Below are 16,465 nucleotides of genomic sequence, written 5' to 3' on the forward strand. Positions count from 1 at the left end.
CAGTTTGTTCATATAATTCAGTCATTTACAAGAGACACTCAGATTGCAGCCAGCTGTTCCTCAATCTGCATTAAGGTGCCACGCGGACCAGCAAGAGTCCAACTCTGGAGCTGGAAGTGGTGGGGTGAGCTTGTGGGTTGGACTCTGCACTGCCAGTGTGCTCCATGCTGGCACTGAAAAAGTGAATCAAGGATGTATCGGCTTGGCTCTGCACTGCTGAAACACTCTACATGCCTCAGGAACACAGTGGCCAAAGCCACTGCCAGCCTTTTCAGCTGCTGGGCTGGAAAGAATGATGAAAGTTGACAGGGCTGCGGTGAGCTACTCCGGGTGCCTTCCAAATGCAGTCCAAACAATTCCCAGTCATCCTCTCAGCATTCAAGCTGGGCAGGGCTGGCCTTAGAAGCTGCGGGGCCCAACTGGAAACATTTTTGCAGGGCCCCCACTACTAATTTTTTAGCACTTAGCTTGAATGGAGCCAGACCAAGAGAAAAAAATATCTATTACTTCTGTGCAGGTGGACAGGGCTCCTGTCAAAGCTATGGTTTTCCCAGTAGTAATGTATGGCTGTGAGAGCTCGACCATAAGGAGATCTGAGCACCGAAGAACAGATGTTTTTGAATGATGGTGTTGGAGAAGACTTTTGAGAGTCCCCTGGACTGCAAGGAGATCAAATCAGTGAATCTTACAATAACAACACAGTCCTGGAATGTGCTGGAATCCCTAGCATGTATGCACTGCTGAAACAGAGACGCCTGCGTTGGCTCGGTCATGTCGTGAGAATGGATGATGGCTGGATCCCAAAGGAACTCCTCTATGGAGAACTCGTGCAAGGAAAGCGCCCTACAGGTAGACCACAGCTGCGATACAAGGACATCTGCAAGAGGGATCTGAAGGCCTTAGGAGTGGACCTCAACAAGTGGGAAACCCTGGCCTCTGAGCGGCCCGCTTGGAGGCAGGCTGTGCAGCATGGCCTTTCCCAGTTTGAAGAGACACTTGGCCAACAGTCTGAGGCTAAGAGGCAAAGAAGGAAGGCCCATAGCCAGGGAGACAGACCAGGGACAGACTGCACTTGCTCCCAGTGTGGAAGCGATTGTCGCTCCCGAATCAGCCTTTTCAGCCACACTAGACGCTGTTCCAGAACCACCATTCAGAGCGCGATACCAGAGTCTTTCGAGACTGAAGGTTGCCAACATTATAAGAAATCAACCCTGACTGTTCATTGGAAGGGCAGATACTGAAGCCAAAGCTTAAATACTTTGGTCATCTCGTGAGAAGGGAGGACTCCTTAGAAAGGACCCTGATCCTGGGAATAATTGAAGGCAAATGAAGAAGGGGATGGCAGAGGATGAGATGGTTCGATAGTGTCACTGAGGCAATGAACATGAATTTGGGCACACTCTGAAAGTTAGTGGTAGACTGGGAGACCTGGTGTGCTGTGGTCCATGGGGTCACAAAGAGTCGGACATGACTTAACAACTGAACAAACACCTTTTGTGGTACAGTGCGTGCCCAACCCGCAGCAGTCCTCAACTCTCACCTGTCGCTGCCCTTTCTGCAGTCGGGCAGATCTCCGGAGCATGATGGGGGGGGGGGAGAGGATGGCACTGGGAGATGCAAGGGCAGGGAAAGAGTGAGGTGCCCGCAGTGCCCCCCGCATGCCACCAATCTTAGGCCAGTAGGAAGCAGTGGTGGGTGGGAGCTGCTTTCAACGTGACCCAATTTCAGGTCAATTGGAATCAGCAGTGGGTGGGAGAAAAGCACAGGGCCCACACCATGTACGGGGCCCAATTGGGCAAAATTGCCCAAAATGCCTGACCCTGAAGCTGGGGATTGCCAGGGATTACAGAGCAACTGCAGACATTAGCCCTGATTGTCACCTTCGCCAGAGGGCTGTGGCCCATTCACCATGGTGAAGGTGATGAGGAAAAACATGGAACCCTGACGCAGGACCAAATGCATGTTAGAACTTTTTCACCCTTCCTTAGAGTGAGCACATCCACCATTCTATAACCTGATGCCGCTTTCACACTAAAGCCCTTTAATGTTGCAGAGGCATTGATGTTCTACAGTCAGCTAGAAACAAAACAGCAAATTGTTTCACACATCACTTAGTATGTAGAGCTATATTACTGAGCAGTGCCCTTCCCCATGTATGAAACCATTCTGCGCTGTTTGCTCATGATTAAGCAAAGGTCCCCTGCATCATCGATTCGTAGGTTTCTTTTTGCTTCCAGTTCAGTGCAGTTGGGAGATTGGTGATGCCCCTTAATTTAATTGCCCCTTAATTAGATAGCTTCTGATCTCCAGGTGCAAACATTTTTTTTTAAATTGATTAGTTTGCTGCCACTATAAAAGAGAGAAAGAACTTTTACCTGAAGGTACACCAGTCTTTCATAGCCAAAGTAGTACATTGCCTGTCCACACTGAGCAGGCTACCTTTCCAGTTGCATTTTTTCTTTGGGGGGGGAGGGGGAGCCACAAATTTGGTCTGAGAAAGCATGGAAGGACCACACAGAAAGCAACAATACCAGAGCAAATGCCTAGTAGGGAGACAATCTTGCCACATCTGACCAGGAGCCAGAATCAATTCTTCTGGGGCTCACAGAAGTGTGATCACCCTTTTGAAGGGTGGGGATTGTGACATTATATATTAGGTCCCCTGGGGGCTGGGGATAAGAATAGGCCCTCAGTTTGGCTGTACTTGTCGTAAGAGGCGACTAAACAGCCACCGGGTAGATAGGATTCGTCAGCCTGGGAAGGCAGCTCATCTGAGAGAAGGAAAACTCTGATCCCAAACCTCCACTGCCTTGTGGCTACATCCAGTTATGGAAAAGGCTTCAGGAGTCAACCTCGAGGCAAAATCCGGAGCCGGAGTCCCTGAGGCAGTTCATGGCTGAACACAGTCACGTTCTGGCAACTCCTGCGACGCCGCTGGAACCAACCGTATTGGCCTCTGCCTTTCCATTGGACCATTTCAGCGACATGGAGAGGGGGGATTTGCTGCATGGTTAACAGCCTATCCTCCATACCTACTTTACCCAGGCTTCGCACACTGGAGAGGACACTCTGTTCCAGAACCACCATTCAGAGCGTGACACCATAGTCTTCCGAGACTGAAGGATGCCAACAAGAGGGGATATTAGGTCATTCTGCTGCCCAGGGATGACAAGGGAGTGGCAACAAGGTACAAGTATCCTGTTATCTTGGATGCTCCCAGAGGCATCTGGTGGGCCACTGTGAGATACAGGAAGCTGGACTAGCGGAGTTCTTGGTCTGATCCAGTGTTGGTGTTCTTATGAGTCCAACTGCTTGCTGGCTCTGAAGGGATGTTTGCTGGGCAGCTTCTCACCTTTCCTCTTCTTTTTAATGGGAGTTGGTCAACCCAAAGGTCTGTCAGTCACTTCACTAGAGATCCCTAAGAAGAGCAGTGGTGTTCCTGGATGGGCGGGGGGCAAAACGCTACATTTTGCAAGTTCCGAATGCCTGTGTAAAGTGGCCCCTCCCCCTTACCTTCAGAGCCCATCATAGCTGCAAGAGCTTTGCATCGGTGTTTGGGAGTCTGCAAAATTTAGCATCTCCCCCCCCCCCCCGAATACTAATGAGGAAGAGAGTCAGGATGTCATTTCTTCTATAGCAGAAGTTGCAACTAGAAATCAGTGGTGGCATCTTGAAGAGAAGTTTCGTTCACAGGAACAGGAAGCTATGCTTCTGCCATTTTTATTTAAATCCCACATAGATGCATCATCATAATTTAAATCCCCTAGCTTTAAACAAGGGTGGGGAGACTCTCATTTTCTTAGCTGGCGAACAGGATGACATTCTTCCTCTCCAGAATGGACAGAAGCATCTAGGAAGTTCTCCTGCCCAGACCCTGCTGGAATGAGTGAGCAGCTCTCGTTCATTTCAGTGGGACTTGTGGAGGAGACCTGACCAGAGGAGTTTGCCGTAAAAGTATCTAATCTTAAGGCTGCAATCCTGCACATGCTTTTCTGGGAGTAAACCCCATTTAACACAATGGGACTTGTGTTCTGAGGCTTGGGGATAGGGTTGTGCTCTAATTCTTGCAAGTTTTTAAATGCCTTTAGGAATGTCGAACATTTGCAAGCTTGAGCTGGGCTCATGGCTTTTCCCTTCTTTCCTACTTCCCATCTGATATGTAGGTCAAGTTTTCTTCGACTTGGAACTTCCTTGTCTCTCCTTGGCAGCTTGGAGAGCAGCCAACACCTCAGGCAAAATACAGTCAATAGTCCTTTGGTTTGGCTTCAGTGAAACGGAGACCAAGCAAACAAAAGGAGGGGAATCAATGAAGTTCTACGTGAGCAGTTCCAAGCTTCAATATAACATTCTAAGGTTACCATCAGCCCTCCTGGAAGTGGAAAAGGAACACTTATATTTCTATTACGGGCAAAAGTTTAGCAAAAGAAATCTCGCACACTGGGAATGGCTGTGCCCTTGTCTGTCCTTTAACACATCTGGCCTTATTTTTTGAAGGTACATAAGAACATAAGAACAGCCCCACTGGATCAGGCCATAGGCCCATCTAGTCCAGCATCCTGTATCTCACAGCGGCCCACCAAATGCCCCAAATTTTCCAGTGCCGGTGCAGCCATGCCAGTGGGGCATGCGCTGTATCCTGTGGTGGTGGGGCAGTAACAGAAGGTATGGAAACATTTGTTCTCTTACCTCAAAGTTGCATTGTGGCTGCACCGGTGCTGGAAAGTTGGATAGGATTGGGCCCTTAGTCATAAGAACAGCCCCACTGGATCAGGCCATAGGCCCATCTAGTCCAGCACAAGTTAGGAATGTGTTTGATAAAGTGCAAGCATGTTTGACCACCACTGCTATAATATTCTACTGGTGAGCTGAATTGAGATGAACTAAATAAGGGCAAGCTCAACCCACCTGATTTGATTCTGCAAATGCAGCCCTGCTCAAAGTGCTCACTTCTCCAGGGAGGAACAGGGGTTGCCAGTGGAGCTAGTGCTCCACTAGATAAGAACATAAGAACAGCCCCACTGAATTAGGCCATAGGCCCATCTAGTCCAGCTTCCCGTATCTCACAGCGGCCCACCAAATGCCCCAGGTAGCACACCTGATAACAAGAGACCTCATCCTGGTGCCCTCCCTTGCATCTGACATTCTGACATAGCCCATTTCTAAAATCAGGAGGTTGCACATGCGCATCATGGCTTGTACCCCGTAATGGATTTTTCCTCCAGAAACTTGTCCAATCCCCTTTTAAAGGCGTCCAGGCCAGATGCCGTCACCACATCCTGAGGCAAGGAGTTCCACAGACCAACCACATGCTGAGTAAAGAAATATTTTCTTTTGTCTGTCCTAACCCTCCCAACACTCAATTTTAGTGGATGCCCCTGGTTCAGGTGTTATGTGAGAGTGTAAAGAGCATCCCTCTATCCACTCTATCCTTCCCATGCATAATTTTGTATGTCTCAATCATGTCCCCCCTCAGGCGCCTCTTTTCTAGGCTGAAGAGGCCCAAACACCGTTGCCTTTCCTCATAAGGAAGGTGCCCCAGCCCAGTAATCATCTTAGTTGCCCTCTTTTGCACCTTTTCCATTTCCACTATATCCTTTTTGAGATGTGTCTACCAGAACTGGTCACAATACTCCAGGTGTGGCCTTACCATAGATTTGTACAACGGCATTATAATACTAGCCGTTTTGTTCTCAATACCTTTTCTAATGATCCCAAGCATAGAATTGGCCTTCTTTACTGCCACCGCATATTGGGTCGACACTTTCATCGACCTGTCCACCACCACCCCAAGATCTCTCTCCTGATCTGTCACAGACAGCTCAGAACCCATCAGCCTATATCTAAAGTTTTGATTTTTTGCCCCAATGTGCATGACTTTACACTTACTGACATTGAAGCGCATCTGCCATTTTGCTGCCCATTCTGCCAGTCTGGAGAGATCCTTCTGGAGCTCCTCACAATCACTTCTGGTCTTTACCACTCGGAAAAGTTTGGTGTCATCTGCAAACTTTGCCACCTCACTGCTCAACCCTGTCTCCAGGTCATTTATGAAGAGATTGAAAAGCACCGGTCCCTGGACAGATCCTAGGGGCACACCGCTTTTCACCTCTCTCCATTATGAAAATTGCCCATTGACACCCACTCTCTGTTTCCTGCTCTCAATCAGGTCTCAATCCAGGAGAGGACCTGCCCTCTAATTTCCTGACTGTGGAGTTTTCTCAGTAGCCTTGGTGAGGGACCGTGTCGAACACCTTCTGAAAGTCCAGATATATGATGTCCACGGGTTCTCCCACATCCACATGCCTGTTGACCTTTTCAAAGAATTCTTAAAGTTTTGTGAGGCAAGACTTACCCTTACAGAAGCCATGCTGATTCTCCCTCAGCAAGGCCTGTTTGTCTATGTGTTTTGAGATTCTATCTTTGATGAGGCATTCCACCATCTTACCCGGTATAGAAGTTAGGCTGACCAACCTATAGTTTCCCGGGTCCCCCCTCTTTCCCTTTTTAAAAATAGGCATGACATTTGCTATCCTCCAATCTTCTGGCACCGTGGCCGTTGAGACAAGTTGCATATCTTAGTCAAGAGATCTGCAACTTCATTCTTCAATTCCTTAATAACTCTTGGGTGGATGCCATCAGGGCCCGGTGATTTATTGATCTTTAATTTATCAATGAGGTCTGAAACATCTTCTCTTTTAACCTCTCTGACTTAATTTCTTGGTCAGGAGGGGCCGTTCGGGCAGCGGTATCTGCCCAAGGTCTTCTGCAGTGAAGACAGATGCAAAGAACTCATTTAATTTATCTGCCATCTCTAAGTCTCCTTTTATCTCCCCTTTCCCTCCCTCACCATCCAGAGGGCCAGCCGCTTCTCTGGTGGGTTTCCTGCTTCTAACATATTTGAAGAAGCTTTTATTATTCCCCTTAATGTTGCTGGCCATGCGTTCCTCATAGTCTCTCTTGGCCTCCCATATCGCCTTCTTACATTTCTTTTGCCACAGTTTATGTTCCTTTTTATTCTCCTCATTAGGGCAAGACTTCCATTTACGGAAGGAAGCTTCCTTGCCCTTTATGGCCTCTCTAACTTGACTTGTTAACCATGCGGGCACCCCCCGGACTTAGTCGAGCCCTTCTTCCTTTGGGTATACACTTCCTGTGGGCCTCCTTTACTGTTGTTTTAAGCAGCCTCCATGCACTCTGGAAAGATTGGACTCTTTTTACCTTCCCTTTCAACCTCCTTCTAACCAGCCTCCTCATTTGAGGGAAGTCCGCCCGTCGGAAGTCAAGGGTTTTGGTTAGAGATTTGCCTGGTATTCTTCCCCCAACGTGCATGTCAAAACGGATCGCAGCATGATCACTGTTCCCCAACGGCTCAGTAACATTTACATCTCTAACCAGGTCCTGGGTACCGCACAATATTAAATACAGAGTCACCTGTCCTCTGGTGGGCTCCATGACTAGCTGCTCTAAGGCACAATCAGCATTTAACATGTCAAGAAATCTGGTCTCCTTTTTGTGACCAGAACACAAATTGACCCAGTCTTTATGAGGATAATTGAAGTCCCCCATGATTACAACCCTGTCCCTCCTTGTCACCTCCCTGATCTGTTTTCTCATTTCAAGTTCCCCTTCTGGTTTCTGGTCTGGAGGACGATAGTACGCCCCCAGTATTACATCGCTCCTCAGGCCTGGTAATTTAACTCACAGAGATTCTATGGTGGAGTTGGAGCAGCCTTCAATCTCTACTTTGCTGGATTCTATCCCTTCCTTAATGTAAATAGCCTCCCCACCTCTAACATGCCCCTCCCTGTCCTTCCTGTACAATGTGTTCTCCAGCTGGGGAATCATAGGACTTAAATGGGAAAAGATGCTACATTATGTTTGTGGGAGCATCCAACATCACCTCCTTCCCAAGGTTGGAATTTTTACCTGGGAGATGGAGAGCAACCAAGGGAGAGGTTATAACCTTTGCAAGTTTTCAGCTTGAACACTTGAAAAGCCACATGCATTTGGGGGGGAGGGGGGAGTGAGAGGCAGTTGGCTTGCTTGTCTCTAGATCAGGGGTGTCCAAAGTCTTTGGCAGGAGGGCCACATCAGCTCTCTGACACTGTGTCGGGGGCCGGGGGGGGAGAATGGATTTACATTTAAAATTTGAATAAATTTACATAAGTTTACATAAATGAATATATTAAAGATGAACTTATATGAATGAATGAAGGTCTTGCAATAGCTCAAGGCCTATAAAAGGCCTTGCACAAAGCAAGGCCAGCCTTTCCTTCACTGCCACTGCTGCATCACAGATGTGAAAGAGCAAGCAGTGGAGGGAGCTCTCATCCCATAGCTCACATGAAAGGTCAAACAGTCGCTCTCACACTGAGAGAAGTTGTGTTGGACCAGTGCGGGCTTCAACAAATCTCCAGAGGGCCAGAGGCTCATTGGAGACTGGGGACTCCCTGAGGGCCGCATTGAGAGGCCTCGAGGGCCACAAGTGGCCCCCGGGCCGGGGTTTGGGCACCCCTGCTCTAGATCAAAGTGCCCCTGAGAAAGTGAGGAATACATTTTCCCTCAACACTGAGTAACTGCTAAAAGTCCCCACACATCAGGGATTTGGGAAAAGACTTCTAGTTCAGGGGTTGTGTTTCCAAACAGGCCAAGCCTCAGCAGTGTTTTTATGTAGAACATAAAGATGAGAGCTTCAAAACAAGAGAAGGTCGTTTCCTTCAGTGGCTTGACAGAGTAGTACAACTGCACAGAACTGTATTGTTTACCCAGTTCTTTTACCTTGCCTTTGATCAAATATACATGGAGCCTTAGGATACACTCAATACAGTTTTGGGTGAGTCTTTCGGGACTTCCTTCTTATCTTAGCAGTTTCTGATCAGGTTCAGAGACTCACCGAAGTCTTCTTTCTGTTAAATAATCTGGCTTTTCTGGCTTGTTCTGCCCTGCACTCCCAGCCCTGTAGGTATCTCTTCCCTTGGCCCTTTAGCAAATTTTGCCTGTACCCTTGCAGTGAAAAGCAAACTGCCCTCTGATAAGCTATAGAACAATATGTCTCTGGACATTGTAAAATGATGTTGAGGCTTGTGTAGGCCACCGGTTAGATCAAAAGGATTCAGGGCAATAACAAAAACACAACACAGGCATGAGCATGGCTAACAGCATGAAATCTTGTCCAGAGTCCAAACAGCAGCCCTCCAAAACAACCAAAACATGCACAGCAGGCAGGTCTGTCCAGCATTCGTAATGCCTCAAGCAGAGCAATGTATGATGGTCGCTAGTGACACCACTGCGTGATGGTGTTGCAAGGCTGGTCATTGTATATTGAATGGACTCTCTGCTAATGATCAGTGTTGACAACCTGATATATCTCAGTGGGAAGTTCAAGAGTTAACAAAGTAACACTAAAGTGCCTTGATGGCTAGAGAATCTCTCTCCCCTACCTTTGTAAGGTGATGTTCTTCAGCTAGCAGGAGGTGGCAGTTTGGACCCAATCTGCAGTTTGAATTGAGTGGGGAAGCTTCTAGCAGTAGTTACCTAAAACTGGGACATTGCCTGGATCGATTTGGGGGGGGGGGGCTGTACAAATTACTCTCTGAAAACCTGGTGCAAAGCTAACAGCTGTGCTACCTGCTGAAGGAGAGTTTGCTTCTTCGAGTCTTGTGCAAAGGGACCTGTATAAAGTCCGTTTTCAAATAAATCCTCAGCCTCACAGTGTAACTGGGCAGAGATCTTGACAAGAAGAATTCTGCTCCTTCCTCCTTAACTCCCAAGCACCAAGCCCTCACAACCATGTCAACCCACTACCAATTCATCAATCCCTCCCATGTGGTGGATGTTGCTGTCCAGGTGAGGGCAGCAAGCAGGAAAGAGGTCTCTCCCTCACTTCTGGTGCTTCAAATACAATTTACAAGGTGCAAGGAACCCTTCAGAAATGTAGTTTTCCCATGGTTTACTGCAATGTCAGGTGGCTGGTTGTTTGAGAACTCAGGGATCACATTTTTCGACTGAGCTATTTCCTGTGTTGAGGTGTGGGAAGTATTCCAAATCCATCTGTTTCAAATCTGGGGAAGTTAACCCATCACTATCACTAAGGGTGCAATCCTAACCCCTTATGTCAGTGCTTTTCAGCACTGGCATAGCGGTGCCAATGGGACGTGTGCTGCATTCTGCAGTTGGGTATCACTCAGGGAGGCCTCCTCAAAGTAAGGGAATGTTTCTTCCCTTGCCTAAGAGCTGCATTGCCCTTATGTCAGTGCTGGAAAGCGCTGACATAAGGGGTTAGGATTGCGTCCTTAGTTGCCTCAGGTAAGTCTCCCTCAGTGTCAGTTGATTGTCTGAAAAAAGCGGACTAACTAGTATTTTATGTTGTGAAAGTGAATGAGATGTAAATTGCAAGTCACTTTTTAATCTTTAAAAGCATTGCCAGTGATCTGAAATAAATAATAACATAGTGTTTATAACAGAAGGCAAAAAAAAAAACATCACAGCAGAATAATTTAGAGAACACAAGATCAGATGTGAAGGTGTTTTTTCTCATTGTAGCAACCCAAAGAGGTCACCTTGTACAATCTTCTGCTACTCTGCTCCCATAATATAGATAGAAGTATAGTCCTTCGATCATAAAGAAACTTAAAAGAAATGATTGGCCATCCTTTAATTACTGACACTGAGGGCCAGTGCAACCATGACATTGGACACTTCCATCCTGCTGACGTGACGTAAACATGGCTCCCATGTGGGCTTTCAAGGGTTGAACTGACTAGTGAAAAATATACACTGGGGTGATTTCGTTTCTGCCTTCCATTTCCACATTTCAAGCATAGTTCAGCTCTGTCTGTAATAGCTGAGAGAATCCCACTTTCCACTTTTGTGAACAGGCAATCTTCTACCCTCCCCACCTTAATTTATTTATTTTTTCCAGCTGCCAAAAACCCACCTACAGACCTCTTTGTGGATTCAGGGACCCCCAACAGCCTGCAAGTCCATTGGAGTCCACCTGAAGGTGCTGTACAGCACTATAGACTCACCTACGCTCCAGAAAGAGGTGACAAGCATCAGGAGATGGTAGGTTTCCTGCAGAGGAAATGCCTTACAGGGTGCTGCAGGGCTTAGGCACTGCAAAAGACACCCATTCTCTTGGCCTCGGGACTCACCCTCCCCCCCCCATAAAGAGAAGAACCTTTCACAGAACTGTTTGCTTGCAGTGGCATAGCTAGAGGGGCTGAAACGCACTAAGTTTTGCAGGGAGCTTCTCCACATCATGCAAGCAGCCCTTTCACTTCCTCTTCAGAGTCATGGGGGGAGGGTGCAAAATGGAGGCATCACCTCCCTGTGTCCCTGCATTTGATCCATTTTGCTCCCCCAGCCCAGAATGGCTCCAAAGGGTAGGGGAAGGGGCTCCTTGCATGTTGCAGTGAGGTTCCCTGAAAAACTTAGTGCTTTGCACCCCCTCTAGCTACACCACTGTTTGCTTGTGTGTCTATTTATCACTTCCACTTATATCCATCCCACAAGACTCAGGGTACCTTATGGTAAAGTTTACAGTTCAATAATTCAAAATATCATAACTAATACAAATCCAGGTAACCTAAAAGCACATTATGTTCAGAGCAAAAAAAAAAAAAAAAAGGTCTCAGTAATTAAACACCATGAAGATTCTGAGTAGAGGAAACATTTTTGCAATGCTTTTCAAAATCTTTAAGCTCTGAAGGGCTTCTTTGGACAGTGTTCACAGTGAGCCAGTGTGGTGTAGTGGCTACAGCACTGGACTTGGATTTGGGGGGGGGGGAAATTGGGTTGGAATTCCTGCTAAGCCATGAAACTCCCCGCATTATATTCAGTCAATCACTATCCCTCACCCTGAACTGCCTCTCAGCGTCATGCTGTGTAGAGAACTGAGGCAGTGCAGGGCATTTGCAGCTGTGGCAGCAGAAATGTCAGAGGTGTGGAAGCTCCTCCCACGTTGGACTATCCCTAGGGAGGGGGTGTTTTACCTGATGAGCCACATCTCTCACCAGAGCACCACTGGCACTAAACACACCAGTTCCTCCCCCCTTGTAATTTGTCATCTTGGGGGGAGAGTTTGAAGAGAGAACTAAGGCAGAGGCTCAGGATTTCATGGCCACAATGGCAAGCAATGGGCCTGTGGTAAGGTCCGCCTCTCCAGGCTGATGGGTCCTAAGAGCATAAGAACAGCCCCACTGGATCAGGCCATAGGCCCATCTAGTCCAGCTTCCTTTATTTCACAGCAGCCCACCAAATGCCCCAGGGAGCACACCAGATAACAAGAGACCTGCATCCTGGTGCCCTCCCTTGCATCTGGTATTCTGACATAGCCCATAACCTAATGGATTCCTGAGTTCTTGGGGGATGGGATTTCTACCTGGGCCGGTGACTGATGCCCTAGTTGACCTTTGGTACAGAGGTATTTGTTTCTAATGAATGAGATAGAATTATAGCCAAAGTCTTACTGAACACAGTGGGCTCACCTCTGAGTGAAAACCCACCATTTTCAAACACCTCGAGTTATGAGAAAATGACTAGGGCCCTGGATCAGAGAGCTCCTGACCAACCTCTACCCCCTAAAGGTAGAGCTAAAGCATATAACTAAATCTTGATTTATCAGGGAAGGAAAAGTGAGATAAAAATTCAGTAAATAATTGGGCCAGCCCCATACACATCATCTTGAGCACTGCTTAGGACAGGGAGGGATGTAAGTGCAGATAGATGCAATCATGATTATAAAGTGCTTTGCAAAAAGCTTGCTGAAATGGTGTGGTGTTGAGGAACAAATATAGGCTGGATGCAACACCAGCTTGTACCAGCTATTGTATCATTCAAATGAGCCGTAACAGGCAAAAAGGAATAGTTTGAAAGGTTGTCAAAGTTCCATCTTCTCCGTTCCACAGATAACAGTTTCTGGGAGAAGCAGAACCATCACCCTCCATGCACTCTTTCCTGCTACCGTATACTCAGTGAGCCTTTCTGCTGTCTACGCTACAGGAGAGAGCGACCCTGTGACTGCTATTGGCCAGACAGGTAGGCAAATCAATGGCTTGCTTATCTTCTTTTGCACCTTTGCATATCCATTAATCTTGATGCAATTTTTTGAAGTGTGAAACGATTACTATCCCAGGTCAAGTCATGAGTTGCAGTAAATAGTGCAGTAAATAGTGCAGAAATAGTAAATAGTAAATAGTGCAGTAGTAGTAGTAGTAGTAGTAGTAGTAGTAGTAGTAGTAGTAGTAGTAAACCTTTAATGGCATAAATACATCAATAAATAATAAATTACAAGACAATAATACAAAAAAAAATATGTAACATAAACGACATAAATTGAAAGAGAAATTTACAAGGAGAAAAACTGTTCATCCAACCAGCACTATAACTAAGGATTCACAACTTGAAACCAACTAGGGTACAATGAAGAAATACCCAATGCTGGGAAAAGATTGGACGAATCACACATTTTGGGAGGACAATTTGACTTGTCTGAAAGCAGGAGTTTTGGATAGAATGGAGACCAGAAATCTGGCAACAGCAAATGTCAAGGGTCCTATTGCATCTTCCATAAACCGTGAAAGAGAAGATTCACATGAGGGAAATAGTGCAGTAAATAGTGCATGAGTGGGCAGGAGGTCTGGTCTATAGGGTAGAGCCTCCGTTTGCCTGAAGATAACATCCGAAGGTCGCCAGTTCGAGACCACCGGCACCGTGAACGGCGAGACCTTGAAGCAGCTGATGAGCCTAGCCGAGTTATGCCGAGTTATTCCACCTGCTCTTTGGTCGCTGTCAGCCAGTGTGGGAGGAAAATGGAGGCCAGAATGTGATACCAGATCATAAAAGATCCATCTGAAATGTTGTGGTTCTTGAAAGACAGAACATTCTTCAATTGTAAAAATCCCTATTGGAATTTAGTATTGCCTGCCTATGTAAACCGCCTTGAATTAAAGTCTGAGGAGAAATCTGACGACCAAGAAAGGCAGTATATAAATACCTGTATTATTATTTATTATTATTATTAAATATTTGAGGGTTAAACACAAGCTAACACAAGTAAATTCTTGTATGCAGTTAAGATCAAATTCATGTGCATTTCTATCTTCACAACTTCACTGCACTACGATACACTGTTGCCCAATTAGGCTAATTCCCCTCTGCATTTAATAATTCTAATGATGATAACCCATCATTAGACAATAAGCTTATTGATGTTGAATGAATGGACAGTTTATAATTTCCCAAATTAAACTATAGAAACATTATGCGAGAGCTAATAAGTCAGGGCGCAATCCTGTGCTGGTACAGCTGGGCTGCAGTGGCCTGCGCTGTATCTAGCAAAGGTTAGAAGCAGGTTGGAAGTCACTTCAGGGTAAGGGGATATTTTCCCCCTTACCTCATGTCAACCCCAGCCCTGTCCTTTGGGGCTGCTCAAATCTGTGCCTGCTATTTAGCTGGCACAAATCAAAGTCATCCAGGTAAGGCTGTCAAGCCTGGGACTGGGGGTGAAGTTATAGTATGTGCTGCCGCCGCTGATCTCATCCCTATCCTGGGCCAATTCCTTCCCCTGGTCTGCCCTCCCCCACCCAAAAAGTCCCCTCCCCACCTTTGAACATCCTCCCACTATCCTCTCCCTCTACCTGTGTTGCTCGGAACTTATCTCCTCCAGCTGGTGCAGAAGCTGAAGCCCTGGTGGGCTGGTGCTTGCCTCTGTGCCAGCCCAGCTAACAGTCAAGTTGGCACAAATGTATATTGCCCCCCCATGGTTCTCGTCACCTGCCCCTGATGGCACCCAATCTGATTAACCCCTAATGCCACCTCTGTATCAAGTGGTATGAGTACTGGTATAGTTCCCATAATTATGTGTAACATGCAAATACACTATATAGATCTTTGGATCTGTGTAGTATCTTTGAAATGCAAATCATGAACCCTCTCCCTCATTGCCCCTCACTTGGGACCAACTGATGATTTCTGAATGAAAATAACAAAAGCTTCTTGCAGCTTCTCCCTTGGCCAGACTGCCCATGACGAGAGGATTGATCCCCTTCAAAACTCAGGGTAAGTGCCCTGTTTTGACTTTCTGTCCTTTTCCAGACTCCGGTTATGTTGTTCTATTGTGTAGACTTCCTGGAATATTGTCAAGAAATAGAATTGTTTCTCTTAAGATTCAGTGTCAGAGCTTTTGAATTGCTGGATTTTGAAATGTTTTCCAGCTTTTTTAGGTACCGGCGCAATTTTGCTACAGCTGGTTTTTGCGATTGGTTTTTTCACCCTCTTTTCAAGGTGAAACAAATGCAGATTCACAATGTGTGGAGTTATTTGCCACAAAGGCCTGGCATTATTCCGTGAATGGATATTTATTTCTATGCCCTTGGTAGAATGGAAGGTTATGAATGCATTTCAGAAACCCTTTCAATTAAATCCATCCCTCCCATCCATAAATTGCATTATTAATGTGAGTTTGTCACAGGTGCCTCCTCAAATCACTGCCTATAAAATATGCTATGAAGGGGATTCGTAGCAAATGTTGAACAAACGGAGCTATAAAAAATCTGTCGGGAACTAAATACAGATGTTGTAGAAATGAGCTTTGTGGCTCTCTCAGAGATTGCAAGTGTCGCTGTTGGATGTTTATCAGGAAACGAAGCAAAGAAAGAGAATTGGATTTAGCAGCAAATAAGGCACTAATTGGGACCAAATGACACCATAATTGTTTTTGCCACTCCTCAGATGGGGCCACCTCAGGGAGACAGAGCAGTGGGCAGGTGCTTGGTGAACTCATTCTCCAGAGTAGGTTGAGCATACAGGTTCTTCCTCCCTAAATAATAACCCCAATTCATCTTTCAGTCAGAAAATGCCATCGCGTCACTCAGCATTAGCCTTTTAGAATTAAGGTGTCGAGACCTGAGATGGTGTAGATTAGTGGTTAACACTCGAAGGCACTATAGAAATGTTCAGTGTTATTATAAATATCTTCCCTTCAGGAGAGATATCTCTAGCACTTTGCAGAATAAGGTCCCACCCAGAACACCTTCTTCTTTGACCAAAAAGGGAGTACGTTCAGCTTACATAAGAACATAAGAAGAGCCCTGCTGGATCAGGCCAAAGGCCCATCTAGTCCAGCTTCCTGTTCTTACAGTGGCCCACCAAATGCTTCAGGGATCACACTAGACAACAGACACAACCTGCTTCCTGGTGCCCTCCCCTGCATCTGGCATTCTGAGGAACATAAGAAGAGCCCCACTGGATCAGGCCAAAAGCCCATCTAGTCCAGCTTCCTGTATCTCACAGTGACCCACCAAATGCTTCAGGGAGCACACTAGACTGCAGACACAGCCTGCATCCTGGTGCCCTCCCCTGCTTCTGGCAATCAGAGGCAGCCTGCCTCTACCTTGCACCCTACCATGACTTGTAACCCATAATGAACTTATCCTCCAGAAATTCGTCCAATCCCCTCTTAAAG

The 16,465-nt window shown here is 46.5% G+C and overlaps 1 protein-coding gene across 1 annotated transcript in view; it reads left to right on the plus strand.

Moving 5' to 3' along the window:
* The window catches only part of COL20A1 (collagen type XX alpha 1 chain), a 139,561-nt gene that overhangs the window by 58,605 nt on the left and 64,491 nt on the right, over positions 1 to 16,465 (plus strand). Inside the window, exons 18-20 of the mRNA XM_066624730.1 lie at positions 10,922 to 11,064; positions 12,909 to 13,038; positions 15,004 to 15,060. Coding sequence (XP_066480827.1) covers positions 10,922 to 11,064; positions 12,909 to 13,038; positions 15,004 to 15,060 — 330 coding nt within the window. The remainder of the gene's footprint in view (positions 1 to 10,921; positions 11,065 to 12,908; positions 13,039 to 15,003; positions 15,061 to 16,465) is intronic.

This window comes from Tiliqua scincoides, chromosome 4 (assembly GCF_035046505.1).
Source record: "Tiliqua scincoides isolate rTilSci1 chromosome 4, rTilSci1.hap2, whole genome shotgun sequence".
Classification (NCBI taxonomy): domain Eukaryota; kingdom Metazoa; phylum Chordata; class Lepidosauria; order Squamata; family Scincidae; genus Tiliqua; species Tiliqua scincoides.